Source organism: Nycticebus coucang, chromosome 6 (assembly GCF_027406575.1).
Source record: "Nycticebus coucang isolate mNycCou1 chromosome 6, mNycCou1.pri, whole genome shotgun sequence".
Taxonomy (NCBI): domain Eukaryota; kingdom Metazoa; phylum Chordata; class Mammalia; order Primates; family Lorisidae; genus Nycticebus; species Nycticebus coucang.
The window spans coordinates 57799787-57815774 of record NC_069785.1 but is presented as its reverse complement, the minus strand read 5'-3'; the positions used below and the strand labels follow the sequence as shown (position 1 = coordinate 57815774).

General features: G+C 38.5%; 1 protein-coding gene across 1 annotated transcript in view; it reads left to right on the top strand.

Moving 5' to 3' along the window:
- PRTG (protogenin) overlaps positions 1-15988 on the top strand; it is a 170379-nt gene that overhangs the window by 82643 nt on the left and 71748 nt on the right. The window contains exons 5-11 of the mRNA XM_053594311.1: positions 2220-2357; positions 2608-2766; positions 3372-3531; positions 6734-6981; positions 9100-9264; positions 13839-14144; positions 15456-15644. Of these exons, the coding sequence (XP_053450286.1) occupies positions 2220-2357; positions 2608-2766; positions 3372-3531; positions 6734-6981; positions 9100-9264; positions 13839-14144; positions 15456-15644 (1365 nt within the window). The remainder of the gene's footprint in view (positions 1-2219; positions 2358-2607; positions 2767-3371; positions 3532-6733; positions 6982-9099; positions 9265-13838; positions 14145-15455; positions 15645-15988) is intronic.

Genomic DNA, 15988 nt, shown 5'->3' with positions numbered 1-15988 from the left:
GTTGTTGTTGCAGTTTGGCCGGGGCCGGGTTTGAACACCCTCGGCATATGGGGCCGGTGCCCTACTCACTGAGCCATAGGCACTGCCCTCTTTTGTTTTTTAAAAGTTTAAAATACAGGGCCAGGCTCATTGGCTCACTCCTGTAATCCTAGCACTCAGGGAGGTGGAGGCAGGTGGATTGCTTGAGCTTAAGAGTTTGAAAACAGCCTGAGCAAGAGCAAAACCTCATCTCTATTAAAAACAGAAAAACTATCTGCGTGTTGTGGCAGGTGCCTGTAGGCTAATGCAAGGGGATCTCTTGAGGTCAAGAGTTTCAGGTTGCTGTGAGCTATGATGCCATGGCACTCAGGGTGACAGAGTGAGACTCTGTCTCAAAAAAAAAAAAAGATACAGGAAGTACCAAAAAGAAACTAACAATTATCTGTTTCCCCAGAATTGTCTGTTGTTAATAAAGATATATTTGTTTCCAGTCTGGCATTCTTTTGTTTGTAATTTCCATTTGTAAAGATGATATGAGCTTGTTATAAAAAGTAATGTTTTTGAGAATAAAAAATAAAATTTTTTTATGTTAAACATGTGCAAAGGTACAAAAAAGTTTTAGAATACCAACCCAGTCCCAATATGCAGAAATTAATCATTGTTAACATTCAGTGAACATAATATTGAATATTTTAACATACATGCATGTAGTTAGGAGGGAAAGTAGACAAATATGAAAAAAATATATTAAAATAGAATTACATAGATGATGGTTTTTAGTTAAAAACAAGTAGATTTAAATTTATTTGACTATAGTAGAAGAAAACCTGGACTAAACACATTGTTGAACTTCACATGAATGTTTAGTCTTCACAATAGTCTTTTTTTTTATGTCCTAAAAGATCCTTTAAAGTTTAAAAAAAATATTTTTGAAAAACAGTAATTGTCCGAAGTTTACATAAATGTATTTAATGCTATCCTTTATTTCTAGGTAGTATCCATTAGCTTCTTGGTATGAAAGATAAAGACAATAGCGTTCTCAACTTTTTCCCTTGTTTCTTAACAAGATTAGAGAAAGTATTAAATGAATGTTTCACCATAGCTCAGTGGTTAGGGCACCGGCCACATACACTCAGGTTGGCGGGTTCAAACCCGGTCCAGACCAGCTAAATGACAATGATAACTACAACAACAATAGTAAAAAAAATAGCCATGTGTGTGGCAGGTGCCTGTAGTTCCATCCTCTTGGGAGGCTGAGGCAAGAGAATTGCTTAAGCCCAAGAGTTTGAGGTTGCTGTGAGCTGTGATGCTACGGCACTCTACTGAGAGTGACATAGTGAGATTCTGTCTTCAAAAAAAAAGTGTGAATAATATATAGGGTAACTGGAGGGAGGAAGGCGAGCAATTGGCAGGATCTCACATAATGTACACATTGTGAGGGTGTTCAGCAGACTCCCTGGGTGAAGGCTTGACTACAACTTGAATTTTACCTTAGCAGTGAAAACAAGGTAACCTAAAAATTGGTACTCTCAAAATTATATAAAATTTATAAAAAAGCTCCTGGGCATCTGAAAATAACTATTCTTAAAAATTAAACATGATATCAATTTCTGCTTTAAAAATAATAAAAGTGAATAATATGAAAAAACCTAAATGTTTATTAGCTGTTGAATGGATTAAATGAAATGTCTTATCTACAATTAAATGTTGTTCAATAAAAATGAAGAACTGATACATGCTACAACACATAGGAACACTGAAATGTTATCCAAAGTGAAAGGAAGCCCATCACAAAAGGCCATATGGGCGGCGCCTGTGGCTCAAGAGTAGGGCACCAGCCCCATATACCAGAGGTGGCAGGTTCAAACCCAGCCCCGGCCAAAAACTGCAAAAAAAAAAAAAAGGCCATATATATGAAAGGTCTGGAATACGCAAGTCCAGAAAGACAGAAGGTAGATTAGAGGTTTCCAGTCTGTGTAGAAAAGAAATTGGGATTGACTGCTTAACAGGTTTGGGGTTTCTTTTGGGAATGACAAAAATGTTCTAGAATTAATTTGGTTAATAGATGCACAATTCTGAAAATTCTAAAAACCATTGACTTATACACCTCAGTTGAGTGAATGGTATGTTGAGTTATCTCTCAATGAAGTTGTTTAAAAAATAATTTAAGAATAAATATTTTAATTCCATATATTGTACCTTATTACTTATTTTTATAATCTGTTCTTTCCTCCCCAAAGCTAAGGAGTCAAAATTCTTCCACATTCCAACCATTATAGCGGGTCCACAGAACATAACAACATCTCTTCATCAAACTGTTGTTTTGGAATGCATGGCCACAGGAAATCCCAAACCAATTATTTCTTGGAGCCGTCTTGGTAAGTCTTCTCAGAAAAAAAAAAAAAAGTCTTGTTTTTAATTCTCATGAAATTGATAAAATGTTTATTTTATATATAAACCACATTTGACAACTGAATGACTTTTAACTATCTTTAGCATTTCAATGTATAGGGAAAACGTTTTAATGAGAAGAATTTTATGTTTTTCATGACTGCTTGGATATAGTCTTTTGACGTAATTTCAGATTATGTGTTATATTATTTTAACTAAAGTATTTTTTAAAAATAGATCACAAATCCATTGATGTCTTTAATACCCGGGTACTTGGAAATGGAAATCTCATGGTATCTGACATCAGACTGCAACATGCTGGAGTGTATGTTTGTCGTGCCACTACTCCTGGCACACGCAACTTCACAGTTGCCATGGCAACTTTAACTGTATTAGGTAGGTTTCCTTTCATTTTGCAATCAGGAGTATCTTTACATGTTCAGTTTGACATGTGCAGTTTTATCTCATTCATAGCTTATCCTTGAGCTTCATAGCATTGATAAGAAGTTTGATATGAAGAACTGTAATCCAATGATGAGTTTTATGAGAAAATTAAATATGTATGTTAAAATATGACTATAGAATCATTCTAAAGTCACCATCCTGTTCACACACATACCATTAGGTTCCTTCTCTTTTAAGCTTCCTATACCCCCCTAAGAAAAACATATATCTCAAATTTTAATCTCTTGATTGTCCATTTGTATTTTCAAGTGGCCTTGTGTTGTTGAGGCATGGTTAAGAAGGATTGTAAGCGTACCTATTTTTAGTGAGTGTCAGATGATCTCATCTTGGTAGAGAAAATTAGAGGTAGTGGACACTAACTGAGAAATGTGGGAGAGTCATCTGGATGGACAGATGGGGACGTAGACAGGAGTCTTAGAATGTCAAACATCTTCAGAAAGGGACTTGTTCCATTTGCTGGACTCTTCCTTGAATATGTCATTCCTGTTAAACCACCAAAATGTTTTCTGGTTTTTTTTTTGTTTTGTTTTCAATAGCTCCTCCTTCATTTGTTGAATGGCCAGAAAGTTTAACGAGGCCCCGAGCTGGCACGGCTCGATTTGTGTGTCAGGCAGAAGGAATACCCTCACCCAAAATATCATGGTTGAAAAATGGAAGGAAGATACATTCAAATGGTAGAATTAAAATGTACAACAGGTAAGCTGTGTCACTTTGCTACTATTTTATATATGATATGATGGCTTTAGTAATTTTTATGTGAAATAGCTATAATAATATCAAATATCTTGATAGTTAAAACTAAACTAAAATAAATAAGAAACTAACTTAAGATTAACCTTTTCTTCAGAAAAAAAAATATTAGCTGGTGATGGTGCACACCTGTACTCCAAGCTACCCAAGAGGCTAAGGCAGGAAGATCGCTCGAGTCTAAGAGTTCAAGGTTGCAGTGAGTCATTGTCATACTACTGGACTCCAGCCTAGTGACAGATCAAGACTCTGTCTCAAAAACATTTTTCTTTAAAGTGAATTATTTTATTTTTATTATCAGTATAAATATGAGTTCTTGTAACATTATCATTCATGTTGAACCCAACTTTAAAATATTGTTGACCTATCAGTGTAACCTGGCTTCTTGTACTCTCCATGAATCCCCAACAATAAAAAAAAAAAGTTGACCTGAATTTTATGTCGAGTTAGTAATATTATATTATATAAATTAGGTGCTATTACAGAGTAATATAATTTTTTTTCTTTTTTGTTTTGAGACAGAGTCTTACTTTATCACCCTTGGGAGAGAGTGCCGTGGCATCATAGCCTTACAGCAACCCCAAATTCCTGGGCTTAAGTGATTCTCTTGCCTCAGCTTCCTGAGTAATTGGGACTATAGGCACCCACTACAACCACCAGCTATATATATGTTTTTGAGACAGTCTCACTATGTCTCCCTCAGTAGAGTGCCATGGCGTCATAGCTCACAGCAACCTCAAACTCTTGGGCTTAAGCAATTGTCTTGCCTCAGCCTCCCAAGTAGCTGGGACTACAGGCACCCGCCACAATGCCTGGCTATTTTTGTTGTTGTTGTTGTTGCAGTTGTCGTTGTTTAGCTGGCCCAGGCTAGGTTCAAACCCACCAGCCTGGGTATATGTGGCCGGTGCCATAAGCACTGTGCTATGGGTGCTGAGCCATGCCCAGCTATGTTTAGAGGTGGGGTCTCGCTCTTGCTCAGTCTGGTCTCGAGCTCCTAAGGTCAGGCAATCCACCCACCTCAGCATCCCAGAGTGCTAGCATTATAGGCGTAAGCCATAGAACCTGGCCCTATAATTTCTTAATAAAAGCCCAATAAGGGGTGGTGCCTGTGGCTCAGTGGGTAGGTTGCCAGCCCCATATACTCAGGGTGGCGGGTTCAAACCCGGCCCCGGCCAGACTGCAACAAAAAAAATAGTTGAGCGTTGTGGCTGACACCTATAGTCCCAGCTACTCTGGAGGCTGAGGGAAGAGAATCGCCTAAGCTAGGAGTTGGAGGTTACTGTGAGCTGTGTGACGTCACGGCACTCTACCCAGGGCAATAAAGTGAGACTCGGTCTCTGCAAAAAAAAAAAGGGTGGCACCTGTGGCTTAGTGAGTAGGGCTCAGGCCCCGTATACTGAGGGTGGCTCCTGCCAAACTGCAACAAAAAAACAGCCGGGTATTGTGGTGGGCTGTAGTCCTAGCTACTCAGGAGGCTGAGGCAAGAGAATTGCCTAAGCCCAAGAGCTGGAGGTTGCTGTGAGCTGTGATGCCATGGCACTCTACCTGGAGCGATAAAGTGAGACTCTGTCTCTAAAAAAAGCCCAATAAATTATATTTGGGTTAGACCATGCCTAGACAAAAAAAAAAAAAAAAAAATTAATATAGAAGCCAGGCATGGTAGCTCACACCTGTAATCCTAGTACTCTGGAAGGCTGAGGCAGGTGGATTGCCTGAGCTCAGGAGTTCAAGACCAGCCTGAGCAAAGGCAAGACCCTGTCTCTACTAAAAATAGAAAAAGTAGCCAGGCACTAGGGTGGGCGCCTGTAGTCCCAGCTACATGGGAGGCTGAGGCAAGAGGATCACTTGAGCCCAAAAGTTTGAGGTTGCTGTGAGCTATGATGCCACAGTCCAGGGCGATGGAGTGAGACTCTGGCTTAACGAAAAAAGAAATTAATATAGAATATTTTTAGTAGCACATATTGCACAGTTTTTTGTTGAAAAATAACTTGTCATTTAAAATCAGAGTACTGGCTCAGCGCCTGTGGCTTAAGCAGCTAAGGTGCCAGACATATACACCTGAGCTAGCAAGTTCGAATCCAGCCCGGCCCTGCCAAACAACAATGACAGCTGCAACCAAAAAATAGCTGGGTGTTGTGGCAGGCACCTGTAGTCCCTGTTACTTGGGAGGCGGAGGCAGGAGAATCGCTTGAGCACAGGAATTGGAGGTTGCTGTGAGCTGTGACACCACAGCACTCTACCCAGGGTGACAGCTTGAGGCTCTGCCTTAAAACAAATAAATAAAATAAAAACTTTTAGCAGTAGCTAAATATTATTTTTATATCATTCTTAGAATTTTTGTGTCTCTGTGGCATCAGTTGTTATTTCCCTTTTATTATTTCTGATTGGGGTTATTAGAGATTTTACTTCTCTGTTTCTAGTTAATCTGGCCAAAGGTATATTGATTTATTTATTTTTTCAAAAACTAACCTTTGTTTTGTTAATTTTTTGAATGATTCTTTTGTTTTCAATTTCATTAATCTCTGATTTAATTTTGTTTTTTTTTTTTTTTTTTTTTTTTTTTGGCTGGGGCTGGGTTTGAACCCACCACCTCCGGCATATGGGACCAGCACCCTACTCCTTGAGCCACAGGCGCTGCCCTCTGATTTAATTTTGGTTATTTCTTCTGCTGGGTTTGGAATTAGATTGTTCTTTTTCCAATTCTATAAGATGGTTCATGAGTTTGTGGTGCACTATCTTTCTGTTTTTTGGATGTAGGCATCTAGTGCTATAAATTTCCCTCTTGAGACTGCTTTTGGACTAGACGTGGTGGCTCACGCCTATGATCCTAGCACTCTGGGAGGCTGAGGTGGGTGGATTGCCTGAGCTCACAGGTTCAAGACCAACCTGAGCCAGAGCAGGACCCCGTCTCTAAAAATAGCCGGGCATTGTGGCAGACGCCTGTAGTCCAGCTACTCAGGAGGCTGAGACAAGAGAATTGCTTGAGCCCAAGAGTTTGAGATTGCTATGAGCTGTGATGCCACAGCACTCTACCGGGGACAAGAAAGTGAGAGATTCTGTCTCAAAAGAAAACAAAAATCTGCCTTCAATTATTCCACAGGTTTTGGTCATTCTTAGAATTTTTAATAGAAATTATTTTTTCTTTCCTTAGCAAATTGGTAATTAATCAAATTATTCCTGAAGATGATGCTGTTTATCAGTGCATGGCTGAGAATAGTCAAGGATCTATTTTATCCAGAGCCAGACTGACTGTAGTAATGTCAGAAGACAGACCCAGCGCTCCCTATAATGTACATGCTGAAACCATGTCAAGTTCAGCCATCCTTTTAGCTTGGGAGAGGCCACTTTATAATTCAGACAAAGTCATTGCTTATTCTGTGCACTACATGAAAGCAGAAGGTAAGCTATTTGAGGAGTGTTTAAGTGCCGCTTGTTATTAAGGATTTGTTTTCCGTATGAAAGGTTTCTTAACATAATCCACAAAATATTTTAAAAATTCTATGGCATTTATCTCTTTAGTGAAACAGTCTACACCAGACTGTATCTGGGGTTTTTTTTTTTTCTGAATTTCATGTTGTTATATATTTGGTATATGTAAGTATAGTTTAAGATTTTTCTTAATCTTAGAAACAAGTACCAGCTAATGCAAAGCATCTCTGCCTACTAAAAATTACAAAGTGGTGTGCTTATGAATTTCCTTCCAGCCAAGGTACACATTCCTTCACTGAGACTTAATATGCCAATTTAAGTATGCAGTTACATAGGAACAGCAGTGTGGCTGTTCAGTAAAATAATAAACCATAGACACTTTAGTATGTTATTTTTAAGGAAGAAAGTAAACATTATCAAATTCCTCATATACTTGATTTTGTATATTTTGAATATTTTCTTAAATCATGTAGGACTCTGAAAATTAAACCGGACACTTTTTATTGGTGTCTCATTTGTTATACATATATACATTATATATAAAAGTAGAAATCAAGTCTGTCTTAAAGTTGTATTCAGAATTATTGGTTCCATTTTGGGGATCTTTTTTATCCCTGTATTTTACTTATGGCCAAAATCTTAGAGAAAACAAACTGCTTACAAACTGCTAGAGATTTCTCTATTCATTTTTTATAGAAACCACAGTAGAGGTTTACACATTTTTAGTTCTGTATTCAAACAGCTTAACTTTCATGCAGTAAGCATTAAAAACAAATTCTAATACCCCAAGAATAGTGATATAATAAAATTGTCTGCAGAAACAGGTGGTTTGTTGCTGCTGCTCTGTTTGTTTTTTGTCCTTTGAAGTAGTGTTTTGAAAAGGAATATTTTGAATGTAAATCAGGGGTCATGGTAGCAAGAATAATGAAAGTCTGATAACGGACCATGTGGGAGTATGTTAATTCCCTTTTTAGTGATTTACGGAAGTAAAAGGAATGCTTGTTTTGGTGGAGACCACTCTTGTTCCCTATTATGGTTGTTTCATTAGAGCCTCCACATGGTGCTCAGTGTTCCATTCAGGGACAGAGCGAGGCTTTTTAATTCCAACTCAAGGACCTTGTTTGGTAGGTCAGAAATCGTACTATGCAGCTCCTAATTAACCAGCCATTAGCCAGTCTGTTGTGAAATGCCTGTAATCTTGTCTAATTAAAATGCTATCAAGTTAATTCAGAAATGTGGGAAAACTTAATACTGGAATTTGCCTTCTGTTTTGTTTATAAATCCAGTGTAGGGGGGAGAGATTCCCTCCTTAGAGAGTTTTGATTAAGTTGACGTGGGTTTATTGTGAATTGTTAGCGAAGCTCAGTAGCTGCCAGCACCCTTGTTCCACTTTACAGGTTTGCTCTGTAGGAATTAAATGCCACAAAGACAAATCCTCTTCAACACCTTGCCGTGCATATTTTATTAAGAATTGCTGAGAACTTTTTTCTCTTAAAAAAAAATTAAAACTCACTGCAGGACAAAACGTTTGAGGCACATTCTGTGCCTCCCAGTTCTTTTGCTTTCAGTATAAAATAAAAGAACAACTGTGTCAGTCAAACTTAACAGAATCTCTGGGGACAGAATGAGATCTTTTACAGACAACTTTTGGTGTGATTTGTTTTTATAAAGAGAAAAGCCATTGCATTCCCTACTGTCTCTCCATTTGTGTTTAAAAGAAAAAAAAAAAGAACTATGAGTTTAAACAAGTAAAATTTACATGGTTATGAATTACACTATCCTGTTGTGTTTTAAGCTTTGTTGCGTTGCACCTGCCCTGGGTTCTGACTAGATGGTAAGTGAAATTTAGAGGAGATTAATTCTTTTCAGTTTGATTTATTCAGGAAAGATGCAGACTAGCAGTTTGTAGCAAGATGTGGCTACTCTTAGAAAATAAAGACTTTCCTGTTCACATTTGTAAGGGGACACAAAAGATAACAGATCAAGATTAGACCAAAGAACCAGTGTTTCACAGGGAGGGAAAATGGTGTTCTTGATTTTATTTGGAATATTGCATTTGTGATTTTTAAGCATGGATTCTCAATTTAGGATTAAACAATGAAGAGTATCAAGTGGTCATTGGAAATGACACAACTCATTATGTTATTGATGACTTGGAACCAGCCAGCAATTATACTTTCTACATTGTGGCGTATATGCCAATGGGGGCCAGCCAGATGTCAGATCATGTGACACAGAATACTCTGGAGGACGGTGAGAAAACACAATTCTGGATCATCTCAGTAGGACTGTTCATATATCTAATCAATTTCAATAAATAAATGTTTTAAATTAAAGAACATACCTTCTTTTGGTTAAAAAAGATAATGTTTTATGTTAAACAGCTGGCCAATTTGACATTTAAAAATCTGACTCTTGCTTTTTGCCAGTAATGATAAGGATAAAGAGCACTTTTATTTATAGTTCATAATATAAATTTTAACAAAAATTTTTTTTTTTTTTTTTTTTTTTTTTTTTTTGGAGAGAAGAGTCTCACTATGTCACCTTCGGGAGAGTGCTGTAGCTTCACATCCCATAGCAACCTCATAGCAACTCTTGGGCGTAAGCGATTCTCTTGCCTCAGCCTCCCAAGTACCTGGGACTACAGGCACCCGCCACAATACCAGGCTATTTTTTGGTTGCAGTTGTCATTGTTGTTTGGCCAGCCCCAGGCCGGGTTTGAACCTGCCAACCCCCGTGTATGTGGCTGGCGCCCTAACTGCTGAGCTACAGGCATGGAGCCCAACAAAATTCTTATATTGTCATTTTATTTCTCCAAAGGTTCCTAGATTAAATTGTAAATATGTTGCCATTTTTTTAAGTGAAAAGAACAAAATGTAAGTTTTTCTAAGCATGAATATATATCATGACTGTTGTACACTGAGTATATATAAAGACTGGGGGTCAGAGGTGTTGGACTTCTGAAACCAGGAGTTTGTAAAATTTAGAACCTGTCAGTTAAAATAGTTCTTAGCACTTAGTGTCTTGTCATTTAAAAAAAATGAGCACTTAGTTTATTATTAGATATAATATGCTTATTTTTCTTAAGTAGGAAATATTCATTGTTCAGTTTACTATCTGATCATGGGTTGGAAATTAAGTTGCAGTTCTTTGGGGGGAGGGCAGGCCTACATATATTCTTATAATTGTGGGAAATTCCATTCATTAAGATAGTCCTAGAGGACTGATTAATCTTCATCTGATTCTTCATATGTTGTAGAAGAAAGGATTTCTCTTTCTCTAGGGGTCTAGTAGGCCCACTTTTGTACCCTGTAAGGTAAAAGGGCATTATTTAATATATGCTTTATTGTACTATTCTCTCTTTACAGATGTTTTCTCATCCTCAGAAAATGATCCACTCCTAATTTTCAAAACATTTTCATATAAATAATTCCTAGATCTCCTTTATTATTCATTTGGTCCCAGATATCTTATGTATGTATCTTTATAATCCACTTATTTAGGTGTTTATAAATTCAAAGTTTGACTAAGTGAAAAAAATTCTCACTTGGATACTGAATTCCAAATTTTAGTTTTCATTTAAGACTGTATTCCATTCCACTTTGGAGTGAGCTCAGTATATATAGCATCTCTAGTTATTGTATTGCATTTAGCAACCTTTGTTATATACATGTAAGGGGAAACACAGGCATATATATATAAGAGAGTGCCCCCAAAATGCATACACATGTTAAGAAAGGAAAAAATGGTATTAAAATTGTAATACTCAATATATACCAATAACAAAAAATGAATACAAGTCACATTGAACACCTCTTGTAATTGCAGAATTTAAATGTGACTTGAGTATTACAAATTTAATACAGATTTTCCAGGGCTTGGTGTGGTGGCTGATCCTGAAATCCTAGCACTCTGGGAAGCTGAGGGGGGTGGATTGCCTGAGCTTATGGGTTTAAGACCAGCCTGAGCAACAGCAAGACCCCATGTCTAAAAGTAGCTGAGCGTTGTGGTGGGTGCCTGTAGTCCCAGCTACTTGGGAGGCTGAAGCAAGAGGATCACTTGAGACCAAGAGTTGGAGGTTGCTGTGAGCTATGATGCCTGGGCGCTCTACTGAGGGCTCCAGAGTGAGACTCTGTCTAACAAAAAAAAAAAGAAAAAAGAAAAGAAAGAAAGAAAAAAAAATACAGGTTTTACTTTTCATAAAATGGATATTAGGATATCCATAAAGTTTATGTATGATTTAAAATAGTTGACAACTGTATTTCTGGAATCCTCTGTATATGTATGTATACAAGAGATATGTATTTTTTTGGGCTGGGTGCAGCAGTTCATGCTTGTAATCCTAGCATTTTGGGAGGCTGAGGTGGAAGGATCACTGAGGCTAGGAGTTCAAGACCAGCAATAAGACGAGCTCGTCTCTACAAAAAAATAAAAATTTTGTTTTAAATTAACTATAGTGGGCACCTGTAGGCCCAGCTGTTCAGGGGCCTGAGATAAGAGAATCGTTCGAGGTTAATGAGTTATGATGATGTTACTACCCTCTAGTCCTAGAAACAGAGGGAGACCCTATCTCAAAAACTATATATTTATGTGTGTGTATATATATGTACACCACATATAAAGTGATACATGTTTTGGGCGGCGCCTGTGGCTCAGTGAGTAGGGCGCCGGCCCCATATGCCGAGGGTGGTGGGTTTGGGCCCAGCCCCGGCCAAAACTGCAACAACAACAAAAAAAAAGTGATACATGTTTTATATAAATACATATTTTTATATATGATCTGTATAATAGTTCATATGTTTTAATATATAATATGTATATATAGTTTTTGGTGTGTGAGGCGTATTTCCCTCTATATCCTTAAAGAAAATGAGGTTTCGTATAGTGAGCTACCTATTAAAGCTTGCCATTCCAATTAAGTTATGATCTCAAAGTTTTTTTCTTTTAAAACTTTTCATTACTGTAGCACCTTTTTATTTAATGAAGTTCATTTTATTTTGGGGGTAGCATACGGCAGATCTTCTGACACTGCCTTTCAAATTCCTTCAAGTTTCTCCCCATTTCCTAAGGGCGCATAGCAATGTGCAGGTAGAATTTAACTGAGCACTTATCACCTGCCTGTGATAAAAACACTTAACATCGTTCATCTCATTTAATTCCTACAGAATCCCATGATGGAGGAGCTACTGTTATATAAGAGGCGGCAGAGCACAGAGCATGGGAACTTGGGGTCTTTCTGGTCTGCCTGGGTCTGCTCCTTCACTTACTAGCTGTGTGACCTCTTCACGTTTCAGCTGTGTCTCAGTTTCCTCAGCTATAATAGGAAATGATGATACGTCCTTCTTTGGGTTTCTTTAAGAATTGATGAGTTCATATATATAAAGGAGCTCTGAAGTGCTTAATATATTGATTTTTTTGTTTCCCACCTGTTCCTTGATTCATTCAGCAAATACTGAGTTCTTGCTATAGGTTATTCAATATTTGGTAGAGAACAAAACACACAAAAAAATCATCTGTGACATCGTGGATCTTACTACTTTCGAGTGGGAAAGGGGACAGAACAATGAATCAGATAAGCAGCCAATGATACGCTGTATTATATAGTAGAAGGTGTTGAGGAAAGGAAGGGGAACTAGGGGAGGGCACATGAAATGATGGGGGTATGTGAGATTGCAGAGTCATGACCAGAGAAGGACTCACTGACTAGGTGACATTTAGGTGGAGACCTGAAGGAAATGGAAATCCGAGAGCTAGCTAGGCAGAGGAGGTGGACGTGCAGAGGGCCTGCCACACAGCCGTGGCTGCAATGGAGGCACCTGAAAACCAGGAGGAGATGAGGCAAAAAACAGTAAAGGGAGCTAAGCCCACAGGCAGCTTCCTTCCACAAGGGAGCCTGAGGACTTTGGCTTTTTCTTTAAATGAAATGGGAACTACCTTGAGCAAAATAGTGATCTGACTTTTGTCTTAGCAGGCTAATGTGCTGACAGTAGATGGCAGGGTCCAGGGCAGAAGCAGGGACACCTGCTAGGAGGCTCTTGTGCAGTCCAGGCTAAAGGCGACGGTAGTGTGGGTCAAGGGTGGGATAGAAGTGGGAGAGCCACGGGATTGTCTGCCAAGTGTGTGTGGAGGAGTTGGTGATGCCAACGTTTTGGGTCTTAGCTGCTGGACAAATGATTGCTGTTAACCAAGACAGGAAAGACTGTAACAGGAGCCATAATTATTATCCCCTTTTGTGTATGGAGAAACCTAGACACAGAGAAGTTAATTTGGCCAAGATCCTGCAGAGTCATACATGGTAGGACAAGGTTCACAGAGAGGCAAACTGGGACCCAAGCCTTAGCCCTTAGCATTGGACTGCCTACCTCCGCTTCACTCAGTTTCCTGGAATGCCAGTTTTATTCAAGTTTTTGGAGGAATAACTGTTTTTGTATTAACACTGTATGTTATAATTGGGAATATGAAATTCCCATTAATTTTGAAGTTGCACCTTTTACACTAAAAAATTATTTGCCAGCTTGTATAATTCACTGTCCCTTATTTCAGAGGCACTCTAGTATTATTTGAGAAGTATCCTCTTTATTTTGTATGAATATTGTCTTCTCTCCTTTTCTTGGTTCCATATACTTGATCCTCCCTCATTATTTTTCCTTCTTTTTTTTTTTTTTTGTGGTTTGTGCTCTGCTTCCCTGAAAACCGCTGCTAAGGCTGAAAGTATCTCTTCTTATTATATTATGTGTTGTCATTAAGAGAATTCAGTAGCTACTGGTGTGCTGAGTGGCATTTTGATTTTAAATATTAATAACCAACCTTTTTTCTTATATGACTAGTTCCCTTGAGACCTCCTGAAATTAGTTTGACAAGTCGAAGTCCCACCGACATTCTCATCTCCTGGCTGCCAATCCCAGCTAAATACCGGCGGGGCCAAGTAGTGCTTTATCGCCTATCCTTCCGCCTGAGTACTGAGAATCCCATCCAAGTTCTGGAGCTCCCTGGGAACACGCATGAACACCTTTTGGAAGGCCTGAAACCTGACAGTGTCTACCTGATCCGAATCGCTGCTGCCACCAGAGTGGGGTTGGGAGAGTCATCCGTGTGGACTTCACATAGGACACCCAAAGCTACAAGCGTGAAAGGTGAATTTCTAAAGAGTACTGAGAAGGAATAGTGCAGCATTTTTACTTTTGAAGAAAGTTTTGCTTCTCTAAGTTATGTTAAAATTTTAAACTTCTGTTCTATGCATAAAAATAGTCCATAGATCATGGATTTAATTGAAAAAAAAATAAACTTTTTATTTGGTAGTCCATTTTTGCACAGAGCTCGTTAGTGTGTAAAACTTTTGTTCATACTATTAGTTTGCTTAGCAAATCTTTCAGGGACAGATCAATCTAAATCAAACAGAATTACCAAAAGAAATAGAGGCCTGGTTAATATTATTGCCATTTTTCCCCCTGAAATAGTACTTCACTCTGTTGCTAGCCTGGAGTACAGTGGACCATCGTAGCTCACTGCAACTTTAAATTCCTGGGCTCAACCAATCCTCTCATTTCAGCCTCCTGAGTTGCTAGGGCTACGGGTACATACCATCATGCCTGGCTAATTTTCCTATATTCTACAGAGATGAGATCTCACTGTGTTGCTCAGGCTGATCTTGAACTTCTGGATTCAAGGGATCCTCCTCCGTTGGCCCCTTAAAGTATTGGGATTACAGGCATCAGCCACCACACCCAACCTATTGCCATGTATTTTTTAAAACATCAGTTCAGGATGGCACCTGTGGCTCAAAGGAGTAGGGCGCCGGCCCCTTATGCCGGAGGTGGCAGGTTCAAACGCAGCCCAGGCCAAAAACTGCAAACAAACAAACAAACAAAAAAATCAGTTCAATAGGAAGACTATAAACTTGGAAATCCAAGGCCCTTCTCTTTTACTAACATAGACTGTACCATGACGGCTTTTCTTGTTGTTTATTGACTGATAATAATGCCTGTTTCTTTATCACAGAGAAATAATGGCCAAAATTAGGAAGAATTTATTGCCTCTGTGAAAAAAATTAAAAACACCATTTTAGGTGCTAGTTAGTATGTCTATGTCTTTAGTCTTTTCAAGGTAGTATTTTATTTTATTTTTTGAGTTTCAAACGATTTATCTGATTTCTCCACCCAGCCACAGCCATGGTTTTACATCTGTAGGGTCTGTTACTACTCAGCCTGAGAATTCAGATATAAACAAATCTGTTTGCATTCATTTCCTCCCAAAGAGTATTAACATTTTTAATCCTATCTCAACATTTAATATAATTGTGAAATTTTATAAGTTAGACTAAAGTATAATTGTTGAATTAAACTTTTTGGTAACCACTGGCTTAAAACTGAGAGATCTGCCCTATTCTGTGTTTTCATGTGGATTATGAGTTATTTACACATATATCTTCTGACCAATTTTTGTAGCCCCGAAGTCTCCAGAGTTGCATTTGGAGCCTCTGAACTGTACCGCCATCTCTGTGAAATGGCAGCAGGAAGCTGAGGACACAGCAGCCATTCAAGGCTACAAGCTGTACTACAAAGAAGAAGGACAGCAGGAGAATGGACCCATTTTCCTGGACACCAGTGACCTTCTCTATACCCTCAGTGGTTTGGGTGAGTGAGTCTATGCTATGCTTTTCCTTTCTTCCTTCCTCTCTGATCTACTGTGAAAAAAGTTATTGGATGTGAGGCAGGAAAACCATCTTGTTGGTACAAAGAAAAGACTTGATTGACTGCATTGCCGTTCATGTTCTACTGCTTCAGCCAGTGACTGGTCTTTGATTTGCCACTGTGAGTCAACTGGCAAAATGCCAGGTAGCTGTGATATCGTCCTATCTTTCCTTTAACTCTGGGAATCTGCTTTGCTTTTTCTTTTTTGTTTTTTTTTTTGAGACAGAGTTTTACTATGTCACCCTGGGTAGAGTGCTGTGGCATCACAGCTCACAGCAACCTCAAAC